Below are 16,425 nucleotides of genomic sequence, written 5' to 3'. Positions count from 1 at the left end.
AATACCAATATCATATTACCTGTTATTGCTTAAAATACCATATAAAAATTAAAAAACAATAATCTCCACATACAACAATAAGTACACGTAATATATATATGTATATCAGACAGAATTGTCTTTCGAACCTCCCACCCACCCTTATGGAGTCTACAATATGATGACATTGACAGTATTATTAGGACATCAGTTGCAATGTAGACAGTTTTTATTACGCAGACAATTCAAATGTAGACAGTATTGTCCCTATTCCTAGACCAATCCCTATCCCTACACCTGTCCCTATCCCTGTCCTAAATCATATCCATAGAACTATAATAATACTATCCACATTTGAATAGTCTACCTAATCATACTGTCCATCATCTGAATTGGCGACCTAATAATACTGTTAAGACCTGAATTGTCAACTGTTAAACAAGCTGATACACCAATGCCAAAGTGTCAAACAGTGCAAGATGGAATTGTCCTTGGGAATAAGTTAAAAAGGTTTAACAGACTCACACAGAATTAGGAGGGGTAGCAGGTACAGTTTAACAAACCAATGAACTCTAAGACTGATGGCTTTTTGCTGTTCCTCCATCCTCTGAAGCAAATAAAGGGTGGAATTCCACCTTGTTACCATCTCTTGCTTCAGTTGGTGACAGGGCAAATTGTATTGTTCTTGTAGCTGCTGCAATCTAATCGACAGAGCAATGGCACAAACAAACGGCAGTTCATAGCACATCTAGGAACCAATGCCGCACAGCAGTGGCAGAAAAGAAAAGTGGTACAAGATGGAATTGTTCTTGGGTTTTCCTCATGGAATCTATAGTTTATTTTGATGAACATCATCTTTTTCACATTTTTAGTAAGCAGCCTCCTACGCCGATCGCTGACAAGGTTCCTGGTTGTGCTGAAAACGTTTTCTGAGTACACACTGAAGAGTGGGCAGCTTAGGTATTGCAAAGCGAGTTTGTACATGGTTCTCCAAATTGGCATTTTTTTCCTCCCAGTATGCACTGTCTGACTTGTCTATTTCTTTGCTGTTGTTAAAATAATCCTCCACCATCCTTTGGATGTTGACAGTAGGATCAGCTGGAGTTATAGCAGAGGTGTCACGGTTTTTGGTCAATTCTTTTAGACCAGACCAGATGTCAAAATATTGTGCTGAGTCATCTGCATCATCCCTGGGTCTCTTGGGAAAGCTATTTTTTTTTCCTAGCAGCAGTTGTCTGAGAAACTGAAGCAGGAGATGCTGATGTGTCACGTACCACTTGAGCTGTCAACTTGCTCACCAGGAGCTCATTGCATCTCTTGAGATCTGGGTCAGTTGGAAACAAAGAGAAGAAATAGCTCTTAAACCTAGGATCAAGCACAGTCGCCAAAATGTAGTGAGCCGATTACAAGATTTTGATAACTCTTGTATCCTGGCGAAGCGAATGAAGTACTTGATCTAGAAGTCCGACATACTTGGCGTAATTGCTTTGTTTCATTTCCTCCTTCAGTTTCTCAAACTACTTTTCCAAAAGTCTAATTAAGAGAATTACTTGGCTCAAGCTAGCAGTGTCTGAACTCGCTTCACAGGTGACTACTTTGAGTGGTTTCAGCACCTTGCACAACACAGAAAGTATTCTCCACTGCACTGGACTAAAATACAGTACTCCTTTCCAAATCTCATGACTTGTGGAGTAAGCATGGATGGCTTTTCGCTGTTCCTCCATCCTCCGAAGCATATAAAGGATGGAATTCCATCTTGTTACCGCCTCTTGCTTCAGTTGGTGGCAGGGAAAATTAAACTGCTGCAATCTCCTACATGCTGTTGCAGAATGCCGGAAATGTCCCGAAATTTTTCAGGCCACAGACATTATCTCCTGCATGCCCCTGTCATTTTTTAAAAAGCTCTGCACCACCAAGTTGATTGTGTGAGCAAAACAGGGAATGTGATGGAATTCACCCAGCTGTAATGCTCTCACAATATTGGTGGTGTAATCAGAAATGACATATCCTGAGGAGAGTCCAAGTAGGATAAGTCATGTTGCAATGACATCCCTTAGTTTTGCTAACAGATTGTCAGTGTATGCCTCTTTGTGAAGCCGGTGATACACAGAGTAGCCTGCCTCTGAAAAATCTGACGTAGTTGTTTACAACTCAAAACAGAAAATGGTGACAAGAAACACCTGAAAGAAGTTGTCTAATGAGGCACTCCAGTCCCTTCTCTATATATAAAAAAGCCCTTTCTTAACATTATATTAAAAGAACCTACATCCAGGTATCAAAAAAAGTTGGCGAATTATTAAAAAAAGAAGAAAAGTGATAAAGTATAGGAATGATGTGATATAGATAATTAAAAGAACCCTTCCGGGAAGCCGGTCAATGAGTTATTTATTTAATTAGTAGGTAGAAAGATGTATCCACTATTATTCTGTGTCACAGAAAATTCACATATTCATTAATGTGCTGTGTTTATCATACATTATCATCGTGCATTCACTTCATACAAGGTTTTCCACAGAGTATGTAATTATGTATACCATACAGCTTCAGAGAAGCCTGCTAAACACTATCCTAGAAATCTAATGACATACATAGAAAGTGTCATTAAGTTTAATATATCTGTTAACGTAACATTAAACGTATAAACACTCTAATTGTATCGGGCATAGGTGTATTAATTGACTAAGCCCGCTGAGTGTCTACACCTAATGGTATGCACATAGGGTACCCTTAAAATTGTATCTGTTAATATAAATTTATAAGCCAGGTCCGTCTCAATATGGATGTATTGCAGGGATATCGTATAGATCACTAGCAGTTGGTCCTAAAATTGCCTAGGTAGAGAAATTGTATCATTAACTCTTGTGCCTATTAGCATGGCATTTTTAATATGATACACTTTAATCCCATATGAATATGGGTAAAATAACCCGTTAGGACCGTGAGATGTTAATCCAGATAATCTGATTGTTTGTAGTTGTACCAATTGCTATGGCATTTTCTATTATGCCTGTTAGTATGGCGTTTTTAATGTGAAATACTTTAACCCCATTAGGTGTGGGTAAAATAAGCCATGGCATTTTTAGCGTGACTCCCTCCTAGTATAAGAATACTACAAAGGTGGCCGCATTAAACTGCCAGTGATTAGACCTGATTACATAAGAGCTTCTAATAAATCCTAAAGCTGTATGGTCATCTGTATATTTAACATAACTAGTATAAAGAGATTAGCATTGCCTTAATATGTAGCACGATCGCGGCTGTGTTCCGCCGACCGGCTTCACTTCCGGGTGTGTGACGTCATGCGTCACACGTGACCCAACGTACGTTTCGCCGTTTGGGCTTAATCATGCTGCTGGTCCTGCTGGTGAAGGCGACTCACAAGCCCAGTAGGCTGTCACAGTCATATAATCTTTAGTTTGCCCATTTCTGCTTGTCCATATATCTGTGGTTAAGTGTACAATGGGTAGAATGGCATTTTGTAGCCCAATAATAACATTTTTACTAACCTTCTGGTATAGGTGAGGAATTGCATTTCTAGTAAAATGATGTCGTCATGGAATTTGGTAATAGGGCCACAAGACTTCAATTAACTGTCTAAAACAAGCTGCATTAATAGTGGATATTGGGCGGAGATCTAATACTAGCATAATCGCCATAGCGTCTGTGATCCGCTTTGCGACTGGATGACAGCTTTCATACTTGCTTCCTCTTGCAAAAGGATTGTTTACTGGGACGCTCAAGAATTCTTCCGAGGATTCCTGGATAGTAGAGGAGTCATCTAGCCTTAGTCCTGCATCCAAGTTGCTAACTCTGATCACTAGTGAGGATATTGATGAGGAAGGTATTGTGAGTGTAAATTGCAGGTGCCGGGATCTAGGTGACAGATGGGAGCTAGCTGATGCTGGACTGCTTGTTATTTTTTTAGCATAAGTTTTTGATTCTCCCAAAAGCTTCCCATAAACTCTCTTCAAATGATGTACCATGGATGTGGTTCCTAGATGGCTAATGTCCCTACCTCTACTGACTGTGGCTTTACAAATGGCTAGACAACTGCCATCAGTATTTAGAGTAAAAATAATTCCACATATAAGAGGTGAATTTTTTGGACTTATGCCCAGGCATGACAATAGCCTTCTTCTTATCACTGGCAAGAACTGCTTCAACTAGTGCAGGACTTACACAAACAACATCATCGTCATCAACATCCTCAATAGCGCCGTCGTCAGCTACACAAATATCACCCCTCATCCTATTGCAAATCCAAAGTGTCATCCCCAATTTTTCTATCACCAGTTACACTTGGGCTGCTCATCCACACATCTACAGAAATGTTAAAAGGAGCCTCCTTTATGAGTACAGTATGAGAAAGGTCAGGCTTAGACATAGCACTCGTGGACTCTCTTCAGCGACTTGTGTCATTTCTGAATCAGAACATACAATTATTTCTAGCTCCCTACTGGTTTTTTTCCATCTCGGCTTTTACACTTACAAGTATTCGGGCAGCTCTTTTTGAGTAAGAATGACAAGATGCCTCACTGACAGTTGCAGAGCTAGCACTCATACTAAAAGGCGAAGGCCTGATTCTTTCCTTGCCACTGCATGTGTAGAATGGCATGTCAGCAATTTTATGTTTTTCTACAGTTAACTTTGCCTTGATTGCAGGTGTTTTTTTTTCTTCACCAAGGTAAAAGCTTTTCTTTTTTACATTTCTGTTTCCCTGACTTAAAACCACTATGTACTTGAACATAGGCTTTAGCAGATGACATAGAGGGATTAATATCATCATGACTGGTGCCAGCACCTGCTTTTGGGGCTCCTGGTCTTCTGTGGAGTGATGTGAATCCATATCGAAGGCTCAGAACAATGTGGAGATTTTTAAGAAAACTAACACCCCTATTGTATGTGTCTGTGTGAGCAATGGTACTGAGGAGACTGTAGACCTATAAAAAACACGACCACCCTTATATAGATAGATAGATAGACATAAATATGTATGTGTGTATAGACAAAAAACCTTATGGTTTAACATGTCCGATTAAGGTTCCTTACACACAATCTAAAATTTAAGAACACTTTTGAAACTCTTCCACTCAAACTCCAGAAAGCAATCAAAATTACGACGATTAAGGCAGGAACCTTAATGGACATGTTACTTGCGCAATACAGACATGGTTTGCCATCACATCCTGTGGTTAGCTGCAGATTCAGCACTATAACGGAGTGAGATTGCTGTCACTCGCAAAATGGTGGAGCTGCTAATTCACAGATTTGCATGTTCACTGGAATACACACATGCAGTACTATTAAATTTTCTTAGTTTAGCGTTATCGTAGTTTAGGGCCTGCATGTCTTAGAAAGAGACATTAGAGCAACTTCATAAAAAGGTAGAACTACAAAAACCCTGCAGAGCATTCCTCCCTCCAAGACTGTGCCTGTTCATAAAAGATACCTTTAGAACATAGCTCATCACCAAACAGTATTTGCTCCCGACAAACCCCTGCAGAGCATCCTTTACACTCAACATACTACCACCGCTTGACAGATCCCTGCAGAGCATTCCTCCCTCCAAGACTGTGCCTGCACCAAGAAGAAACCTGCAGAACATAGCTCATCACCAAACAGTATCTGCTCCCGAAAGAATCCTGCAGAGCATTCCTCCACCCAAAACACTCCATGCAGCTGACAGACCCCTGCAGAGCATCCCTCCATTTAACATACTAACCCCTCCTGACAGATCCTTGTAGAGCAATCCTCCCTCAAATATTGTGCCTGCTCCTAAAAGATAGCTGCAATACATGCCTCCTCACCAAACATGGTTCCTGCAGCTGACAGATCCCTGCAGAGAATTTCTCTCTGAATTTGGATTACGCTGTTTTGCAAATATATTTTTCGATAGTCTTTTTGGCTTTATGTATCCTTAAAAGTTAGTTTAGGGTTTGTAAAAGAATGAAATGGCAAACATTGCTCACTGAAAACCAAACTAAGCAGAGGCTTCTACACCAATTTAATGTAATTTAACTCTAATGTAATTTTGTAGTTCTACTTTTTTATGAAGTTGCTCTAATGTCTCTTTCTAAGACATGCAGGCCCTAAACTACGATAAAGCTAAACTAAGAAAATGTAATAGTACTGCATATGTGTATTCCAGTGAACACAAATCTGTGAATTAGCAGCTCCACCATTTTGTGAGTGACAGCAATCTCACTCCATGACAGTGCTGAATCTGCAGCTAACCACAGGATGTGATGGCAAACCATTTCTGTATTGCGCAAGTAACACGTCCATTAAGGTTCCTGCCTTAATCGTCGTAATTTCATTGCTTTTTGTAGTTTGAGTGGAAGAGTTTCAAAAGTGTTCTTAAATTTTAGATGGTGTGTAAGGAACCTTAATCGGACATGTTAAACCGTAAGGTTTTTTGGTCTATGGAATTTCATGGCTTTTTGTAAAGATGTTGATCATTTTCAAATTCTATGTATCTAAATGTGAAATCACCCACCCTCTGCCCACCAACAATTCTCTATCACATGCCACCCTGCCCCCTAAATTATTACATGCCCCTCCCACTGCCAACCAGGTTCTCTCACATGACACCCACTTTTCTCACATGCCATCTCCTGCTCATCAGCCTTTCACACATATGGGCCCTTGCTGACCAGCTACTTTTTTATATGCCACCACCTATCAACTAGATTTTCTCTCACATACCACTCCCTGACCATAAGCTTCTAATATCTCCACTGCACACCAGCTATTCTATCACATGCCACCTCATAACCAACAGCTTTTCCCTCACGTTACCCCATGTCTACCAGCTTTTCCCTCACATGCCACCCAGCTCACCAGCTATTCTCTCACATTTAACCTCTGCTCCGTCCAGTGACAAGTTCACATTTCAAAGAGCCTTCTCCGATCTCTGTACAAAATAGAGCCTTTTAGTGAAACCTGCACCACAAAAAAAATCTTCTAGTGACCCCTACACATGATAGAGAATCCCATAATAAAGAGAATCTTCATCTGACCACTGCACAATAGGTAGCACCTTCACTTATCCATATACAACACAAGGAGCCATCCTCTGACCCCTGCGCAATACAGAGAGCCATCCTCGGACCCCTGCGCAACACAGAGCCACCCACTGATGCCTGCGCAACACATGGAGCCACCCACTGGCCCCTGCGCAACACATGGAGCCACCCACTGGCGCCTGCGCAACACATGGAGCCACCCACTGGCGCCTGCGCAACACATGGAGCCACCCTCTGGCGCCTGCGCAACACATGGAGCCACCCTCTGGCCCCTGCGTAACACATGGAGCCACCCTCTGGCCCCTGCGCAACACATGGAGCCACCCTCTGGCCCCTGCGCAACACATGGAGCCACCCTCTGGCCCCTGCGCAACACATGGAGCCACCCTCTGGCCCCTGCGCAACACATGGAGCCACCCTCTGGCCCCTGCGCAACACATGGAGCCACCCTCTGGCCCCTGCGCAACACATGGAGCCACCCTCTGGCCCCTGCGCAACACATGGAGCCACCCTCTGGCCCCTGCGCAACACATGGAGCCACCCTCTGGCCCCTGCGCAACACATGGAGCCACCCTCTGGCCCCTGCGCAACACATGGAGCCACCCTCTGGCCCCTGCGCAACACATGGAGCCACCCTCTGGCCCCTGCGCAACACATGGAGCCACCCTCTGGCCCCTGCGCAACACATGGAGCCACCCTCTGGCCCCTGCGCAACACATGGAGCCACCCTCTGGCCCCTGCGCAACACATGGAGCCACCCTCTGGCCCCTGCGCAACACATGGAGCCACCCTCTGGCCCCTGCGCAACACATGGAGCCACCCTCTGGCCCCTGCGCAACACATGGAGCCACCCTCTGGCCCCTGCGCAACACATGGAGCCACCCTCTGGCCCCTGCGCAACACATGGAGCCACCCACTGGCGCCTGCGCAACACATGGAGCCACCCACTGGCCCCTGCGCAACACATGGAGCCACCCTCTGGCCCCTGCGCAACACATGGAGCCACCCTCTGGCCCCTGCGCAACACATGGAGCCACCCTCTGGCCCCTGCGCAACACATGGAGCCACCCTCTGGCCCCTGCGCAACACATGGAGCCACCCTCTGGCCCCTGCGCAACACATGGAGCCACCCTCTGGCCCCTGCGCAACACATGGAGCCACCCTCTGGCCCCTGCGCAACACATGGAGCCACCCTCTGGCCCCTGCGCAACACATGGAGCCACCCTCTGGCCCCTGCGCAACACATGGAGCCACCCTCTGGCCCCTGCGCAACACATGGAGCTTGGGCTTAAATGTATCATGCTACGAGTGAGTTTCTGGCAGGTTTGAAAAGTGGAGATGTTGCCTATAGCAGCCTATCAGATTCTAGCTGTCATTTTACAAAATCATAGCTGGAATCTGACTGGTTGCTCTAGGCAACATCTCCACTTTTCAAACACGCCGGAAACTCACAGCTTGATACATTTACCCCTTTGCAAGCGTGTTAATATCGCAGAAATTTGTGGGTGTTAACCCGCGATTTTAGTCCCAATCTCTTTAAATGTATCAAGCTGCGATTTTTACCCTGGTCTTCAAAATCGCTGGTCATCTCTGGCGCTTTGCTGCGATGTAAACACTCCCGTGTTAGCTAACTCTCCTGTGTTTTAGCAGTGAGTTGTATAAACACATCACTGTTACACGTGGGTCCCCCCCTGCCATAATGACTAACCTACCCCAGGCTGTTCAGCTCTGGGCTGGATGCCCTAGGGTGCGGTCCGCTGGAAAAAACGAGCGCCCCCCCTAGGGACACCCAGCCCAGTGCTAATAGCACTAGGGCCCTGGGCGGTGGTTGTAGGGTAAATTAAAAAAAACAGACGCCATTTTGTTTTGTGGAACTACAAGTCCCAGCCAGGTTGCCCTAAATAGTGTGGGCATGCTGCTACATGTATAACTACAAGCACCAGCATACCAACGGCAGCCAGGGCATGTTGGTGCATGCATGCATATATATATATATATATATGCATATATATATATATATATATATATATATATATATATATATATGCATATATATATATATATATATATATATATATATATATATATATATAATCACACAAAATAAGATACAAAATGGCGCTTAGCAACAAAATATCAGTAAAAGGATAGTAAAGAGTCCAACATAAAAGTCTTGAACCGGTTCTTTCTACAAACACACTTTCCCCTGTGCGGGCGGCTGCCAATCCTCCGTATACCAAGTGGTGTAGCATGGAGAAACCTAAAACAGAATGAGGGAGGAGGCGCACAGTAGTGTAGTACAGTAATAAAATGGGACCAGAGAGGAATCCAGAAAAGGAACCTTATCACCAAAGTATAGTGAACCAGAGAGCTCAATAGGAATATCACCCAGATATGCTGGTGTAGATATAAGCGTACCAGATATATAAGCTTTCAACCTTATCTGTAAAGAAGTCACACAGAGCCAAAAATCACTCAGTGTATCCCATAAGACACCATGCAAGATGAGGAGCACCCAGGTCACGCTAGTGTAGATGTATGCGTACCAAAAACAGAAGCTTTTCTGCTTATCTGTAAAGATGTCCCACAGACTGTAATATACAGGTATATTTCCCTGGTGATGTACTCCTTTAACATATTAATGTGATAGGTGCCCACCCGCTTCCTGGTTCGATCTAGTGCAATAACGTAATCTACCTGGCCCTGTCTGTCTACTACTGCCCAGGTCGCCTGTAACTTGTGCTTTCTGGCAGGTACTAGCACTATCACTTTTTGTCCAACTTCTAACTCCCTTTCTCGAGCCCCCTGGTTGTAATAATGGCGCTGCCATTCCTGCGGATATCATGAGCGAGCTGCATCAACCTCTGCAGTCTATCCCTCATTTATTCCTGGAATGACCCTTCCCAACTTTTCTGGACTAGGTAGAGAGGTCCCGTACCCTTCAAACATATAATAAAAAACAGAGAGAACCCGGTAGAATCCTACGGCACTTCGCGGTACGCGAATAATAGCTGCTGCAATGACTTCTCCTAGTCTCCCCCCTCCGATTCTGCTTAAGGGTCCCATTAAATCTCTCACAACGACCGTTAGTCTGGGGATGGTAGGGGGTTGTGCTTAAGGGATGGACACCAAATTTGTCCCATACAGTTTGCAGCAAGTCCCCCCTGGTCATTGACTACTTCTTGAGGGAATCCTACACGGCTAAAGATATCCATGAGAGCCTAGGCAATATGTTCAGCATCTATGGATGCTAGTGCCACTGCCTCGGGATATCTAGTCGCGTAGTCGACTACGTTCGGGATGTACGAATTCCCTGTTCAGCTCGGTTTCATAGAAGGTCCCGCAATGTCCATGGCTACCCTCCTAAATGGCTCACCTATGATGGGCATGGACTGTAGGGGGACCCGAAGTGGGGGTTCCCCGAGGCATTGACATACATCGCATGAGGATTTATAGTGCTTCACCTCCTCTAGGCCAGAAGAAATGTTGTAGCAACCAGGCACGGGTTTTATGAACCCCTCAGTGGCCAGCTAGGTGGATGTCATGGGCTAGCGCTAGTAACCGGCGACGGTACTGTTGGGGAACAATCAGCTGTTTCCTATCCACTCCTGGCTCTAGAGGGTCAGCCTTGGCGGGCACCCGGTACAACCTCCCTTCTTCCCAGATGATCCTTTCCTCCTGAGGTCCCCAATCTGTCCATTCCACCGCACTGCAGAGACCATCTAAAGATGGGTCAGTCCGCTGGGCTTCCCTAAATGCAGTCCTTTCCACCTCCCTCAGATTCATGTCGGGTATGTCTGGTACAGCGTTACCGACAGCGGTTTAGGTGGTGTGGCAACTGATCCAACAGGGACTTCTGATGCTGGTATGGGTGGGTCCTCGGGAGCTCTCTCCAAAGCCTGATAGCTCTCACAAAGTAACTAGCCAATCCACCACCCAGATCATTCCCCAGAATACCGTGGGGAAGTAAACCATCCAAAAGGCTTGTTACCTACCCCGAACCCTGGCCCCAATCCAAATTAACCATGGCCATGGGGATAACTGTAATTTGGCGTCCCACCATCGAAATTTTGATTTTACAATTCTTTAGCCGTTTGTTAGGTGGGACTAAACTGGGCCGTACCAGAGTAATAGAAGCCCCGGAGTCCCTGCAGTTCCTTGCCATACACTTTTACAGGCTGCAGATGTCCCTTCATAAGGGGTAGCCTTCCTGATTGCCGCTACCACCTCCATCTGATGGACTACTTCCTCCACCTCTGGAGCATCAGGATCGTAGTACCCCTCCCGACCATCAATTGATTGTCCTTGGCACACTGAAACTCGAGGCACAGCCGGTCTCAATCCAGAGAAAGGTCTTCCTCCCCGTGGGCAATTTCTTTGTATGTGTCCCGGTTGTTGGCAAGTGTATAACCTCCTAGAGTCGTATACTGCTGGACATTGAGGTCTGGACACAATAGAGTGCACAGCTGGGGTACGTGGCAACAAGGGGCGTGATGTAGCCGTGGTGTATCTCGATCGGGTGGGGTCCTTCGAATAGTCACTCATTCACTTAGGTCTCCTCCATCGGGGACGATTTGCCGGGAATTCATCGGCTAATGCTGCTGCTTTCTATGGGGTAGTGGGATTTCTGTCCACCACCCACTCTCTAATTTTTGGAGCCGTTTTTTTCATTAGCTGCTTCAATATAAAGATGTTTTTAATGTCCGTTACGGTTGTGGCTTGCTTATCTTTTACAGTTTACTCGATTACAGTTTCTTTGGAATAAACTGCTAAATTTCGTATAAGGAGAGCCACTGCTTCTTTCCTTGGTTCTGAATGCACTATGATTCAGGGGTCGCTGCATATCGAGCCAACAATACTTTCCGAATCTCCTGGTGGTCTCTTCCTTGCTCTGGGCTCAGGGCATGGTATGCCTCCTGCGCTCGGCTCATCAAACTAGGTATCAAATATTTCGACCACTCCGCCACAGGTATATCTTGCATTGCCATCATGGACTCAAATAACTGAAGATGAGTGTCAATATCCGTGGCTGATTCCACAAAGCGTGGTACATCATGATATCCCAATCGCAGCGTCTGTCTTCCTTCCAATATTGACACCGATGCCATTGCAGGTACCACGATTGGTCTACCCAGCGCTGCTCCCAATACTGCTGCCATCTCATGTGCAGCAGCTCCTGGTCCAAGTACATCCAACCAAATCTGTAGCTGTTCCATGTTGTCGATGGTTATTGCAGCTGCCTGGGTTGTCATCCTCCCGGTTCCATTACTGGGTTCCCCTGACGGGTCCTGTACTGCATCCTCCTCACCAGGGTTCTCTACGTCCCACTGAGCCAATTTTTCGATTAGGGACCCCTGGTATCCGTTGTTGATCTCAATTTTTTCTTGCCTGACAAAGTTTCTATAGGATTCCTTTTTTTGTGTTTCTGTATGTTTTGTGCTGCTGCCTTCAGTCTGCTCTGCCTTCCAATTCTGTGCTTGTCACTGAGTGATCCCACTGCTTGCCACCAAATGTGAAGATACGTGGTTCCCAAATCACTCAGACACCGTATTAGAGGAAAAATAGAAGGATGATGTATTTTGCAGAACAGTATTAAATACAGCACGGCCCCCTTAACGATAACAGGTCCAACAAGTGAGGAAATCCGTTCAAATAAATCCAGTGAGATATGTTCCATAGCACATCTCTGGCAGAGCATCACCTCTTGGCCAAAGTCAGTCACATACGTCTCCAGTTCCCAGGGTAGCCTCTTTTATCACCTCATAATCCCACCTTGGGAACCTGCCCATGGGAGTTGTAAAAGGTCTTGATTGGTGGGCTTCTTACACTGTCCAGCCCCCTCCCTTACCTCCCCAGGTGTCCTCCCTCAGGTGACCCTTGCTGGGTCCGGCTCCTGGTTGTCTGTAGAGCTCACTAGTTCACAATAGGAAGCAAACAGAAATAACAATGGTAGCTTAATTCACTCAAATCCTGAGTGTCCCCTGTGGAGGTTGAATTTAATCCTGAAGTACTTTTCCAAGGAGATGTTACAGTTCCATCATTGATACTTCCTGATAACAACGTGTCTAAAAAGCGAAGTCCAGGTATGGATTATAATAAAGGGTTGTAACACTGGTTCCATACATCATGCCCGTTTCTTTACACCTCATATCACAGTGTTTCCCAAACCCAGTTCTCAGGGACCCCTAACAGGTCCTGTTTTCCATATCTTTTTGCTGGAGCACAGGTGTTTCCATTAGTGACTGACACATGTTGAAAGAGCCACAGGTTGTAATAATTATTTCACCTGTGACCTGGAAACCCTCCACTGTTAGGAGTCCCTGAGGACTGGCTTTGGGAAACACTCATATCAGAAGATTCCAGCTATGCTTATCAGGTTGTCCTGTATACACTTGTGTTCCAGTGGCTTGTCCTGAAAAATTGCACACAATTGGTTCAGCATTCCAGCTGTTTAAAAGACCGTTAAAGTCCTTCTGGAATAAAATCTAATCACCCTGCACCTTTCAGGCTAGGTATCACACGCTTATAACTGATTTACTAACAGAATAGATGTTTCATTTTTTATTTTATTCTTTTCTTCTTGTAATTGGTGTCTGTTTCTCTTTCCTTAGGTCTGTCGAGTTGCTTATGAAATCATGCAGACACTCCATCCTGACGCTTCAGCCAACTTTCACTCCTTAGATGATATTTATTACTTTGGAGGACAGAATGCTCACAACCAAGTTGCAATCTATCCTCACAACCCGAAAAATGCAGATGAAATTCCTATGGAGCCTGGGGACATTATTGGTGTTGCTGGAAACCACTGGGATGGCTACTCAAAGGGCATTAACCGTAAATTAGGCAGAACTGGTCTCTACCCCTCTTACAAAGTTAAGGAAAAAATTGAGACTGTCAAATATCCAATATACTCAGAAGCCGAAAAATGAAAGTAAAAAGGCAACCTTAGTTTGAAAGATATACTGTTTGTGCCAACTGCAAATGGCCAGAAATGAGACAAACTTGCTATTTTAATTTGAGTTAAAAAGAAGCTGTTTTACATTAATCTCGACAAAAGGCATTTTAAACCAATGAAAGTTGTTATAACTTGAACATCTTTAGAGAGCTTTTACAGTACAAACACTCTCCCATAAACGTTTGGTGGGATTTCTCCCCCACAGGGCTGGCTGGTAATAGAGCATGGTGCTCTCCTTCTGCCATTAACTGACAATAACGTTCAGACTTTTAACACTGCCGTGTTGTGCAATTAGAGTGACATGATGTTTTTTATGTGCAAGGTATTAATTGATGCCTGTTACAAGCGAGAAATAATGTGCAGTTGTATATCCTTAATTAACATTCTGACTGCCGGAATCACTCCAATCTAAAATTCCAAATAAAGTTAGATTCTTTCACTTAAGGACATTTGCTTTAGGCAGTCCCCTTGATAAAGTTACATCATTGTTTAATAAATGAACAGTCGATCAGAGGAACAAAACCATTCACTGTTTGTTACTGTAGGAAGATTTTTTTTATTTTTATTTTGTATAAACACTACATGAGCTGATTCTTAAACATGTGTTTCTTGGCATTGTATTTGATAACAAACAATTAAATAATACAGAAATGATATTTTTAACTGTTTGTAAATTGTTATGAAGGGGGGGTATACATATAGTACATAAGTACTTTTGTAAAGTAATGCTTTAAAAATGTTTACAAGTGTATACAGGAAATAGCTTTCATGTTTTCTTTATAGAAGTGTGCAAAAAATATTTCTTGAAGGCAATTAAGAATGGTTGTATTCTATAAAAGTGGCATATCCCAAAATTATTATTTTATAAAGAAAATAACTATTTAAGGAAAACATTTTACATTATTTTTTTTAGTTATGGACAAAAAAAAAAGAATATTTTGATTTAAGCCAAAGTGTTCCTTTTTTAAATAAAAATGTTTAATTGACAAAATGAACATACATTGCAAAAATGTATATGGGTTTTTAACCATTTAATATCATTTTCTGTAATTTTCCTGTGGCTATGTACAGTCACGCTAGTCTTATTCCACTTTTATAAAATAACATCCATTGTGTTGCGAGACTTAACAAAAAGGAAACCTCTTATTTTATATTGACCACATTCTATACTTTTACCTCAAGCAGTATGACCACTATATTGCAACAATCCAAAGATACAAGATTTTCAGTTTTTTCTTGCTGCAATAAGAAAACTGTGCTGTAGTACAATGGGAAATGCCTTAAACACTATTCACAGTAAGATTTGTGGTTACTTGATTTAATTATTCTTAAGAGTGCCTTTCAGTCTTTAGACGGTTGAATATATTTAAGTTTTGCCTACCTAACATCTAATATATACACTTTTTTCACTGCTGCCTGCCATTTTTTGCAATTTCCATTTACAGTTAAGGCATACTACATGTCTTAATACACTTCTATATTAATCATTATCATCTCTCCCGCTTTCATTGTGAAGTATAACCATTATTGTTATAATAGAAATATATATTTAAGTTAGTTTTACCAACCCACTTAAACACCAACGTCTAGATAGCGTGATTGGAAGTCTTGCAATCCAGCCTTTTCAAAACCAAATTAACACTTAGATGCACAGTAATATACAACTTTAAGTACTTGCTACATGATTTACAATAGAAAACCATTACATTTTATGCAGTACTGTGCCAATGGATCTCACTTTTGTGTTAATTTATATAATGCTAACAGTTTAATTGACTATTTTATCTAGAATATTATACAAACTGTTTCTCTCCATCATTGCTAGCTCAACTCAAGCAGGTAATCATTTCTTAAATGCCCCTACTGATTTTCCTGTTATACTTCTATTCCTAGTCCTAATCTTTCTTTGAGATAGGTCAGGCTATTCTGTCTCCTAATTTATCATGTCGAGGACGGTCCTTCCTAGTTATTATTATTTATTAGTAGTATTATTATTATTATTCTTTATAGGGTGCCACAAAGGGTCTACAGCGGGGTACACAGGGCATACAACAAAACAATGCTATGCACTGTTTTGTTGTTGTACTCTGCAGCGGGGTACAGAGAGCATATAACACCACTAATAGCCCTACAGGGCAATGAGGAACGAGAAAGTATAGCTACAATTCAACAGGAAGAAAGAGTCGGTGGACTATATCGGCGTAAGCTGAAGTTATATCTAGGAGTCTTGGTGCAACTAACAGGATCAGAGCCACTGTTTGAAGTGCAAAGAAAAGGGAGATTTTGAGACCAATGAAAGAGAGCCCAGTTAGGAGGTGTACAATATAGCAGGGATATGTACATGGCATAGGTAATGAAGAGGGTCCTGCTCTCGAGAGCTTATAACCTAGAGGGGAAGGGATCGACAAATGGAATAACACATAGGGGATGAGTCCGTATAAGGATAACTAGAAATCATGTAAGTGT

General features: G+C 43.3%; 1 protein-coding gene across 4 annotated transcripts in view; it reads left to right on the top strand.

Annotated features, from left to right (window-relative positions):
- FUT8 (fucosyltransferase 8) overlaps window positions 1–14,613 on the top strand; it is a 230,499-nt gene extending 215,886 nt beyond the window's left edge. For all 4 annotated transcript variants that reach the window (XM_075192545.1, XM_075192547.1, XM_075192546.1 and 1 more), the window contains one exon: window positions 13,616–14,613. In XM_075192545.1, coding sequence (XP_075048646.1) covers window positions 13,616–13,933 — 318 coding nt within the window. In that variant the 3' untranslated portion in view covers window positions 13,934–14,613. The remainder of the gene's footprint in view (window positions 1–13,615) is intronic.
- The last annotated feature ends 1,812 nt before the right edge of the window (window positions 14,614–16,425 follow it).

Source organism: Mixophyes fleayi, chromosome 12 (assembly GCF_038048845.1).
Source record: "Mixophyes fleayi isolate aMixFle1 chromosome 12, aMixFle1.hap1, whole genome shotgun sequence".
NCBI classification, from domain to species: domain Eukaryota; kingdom Metazoa; phylum Chordata; class Amphibia; order Anura; family Limnodynastidae; genus Mixophyes; species Mixophyes fleayi.
The sequence above is the reverse complement of the archived record's forward strand: the minus strand, read 5'-3'. Positions and strand labels throughout refer to the sequence as shown.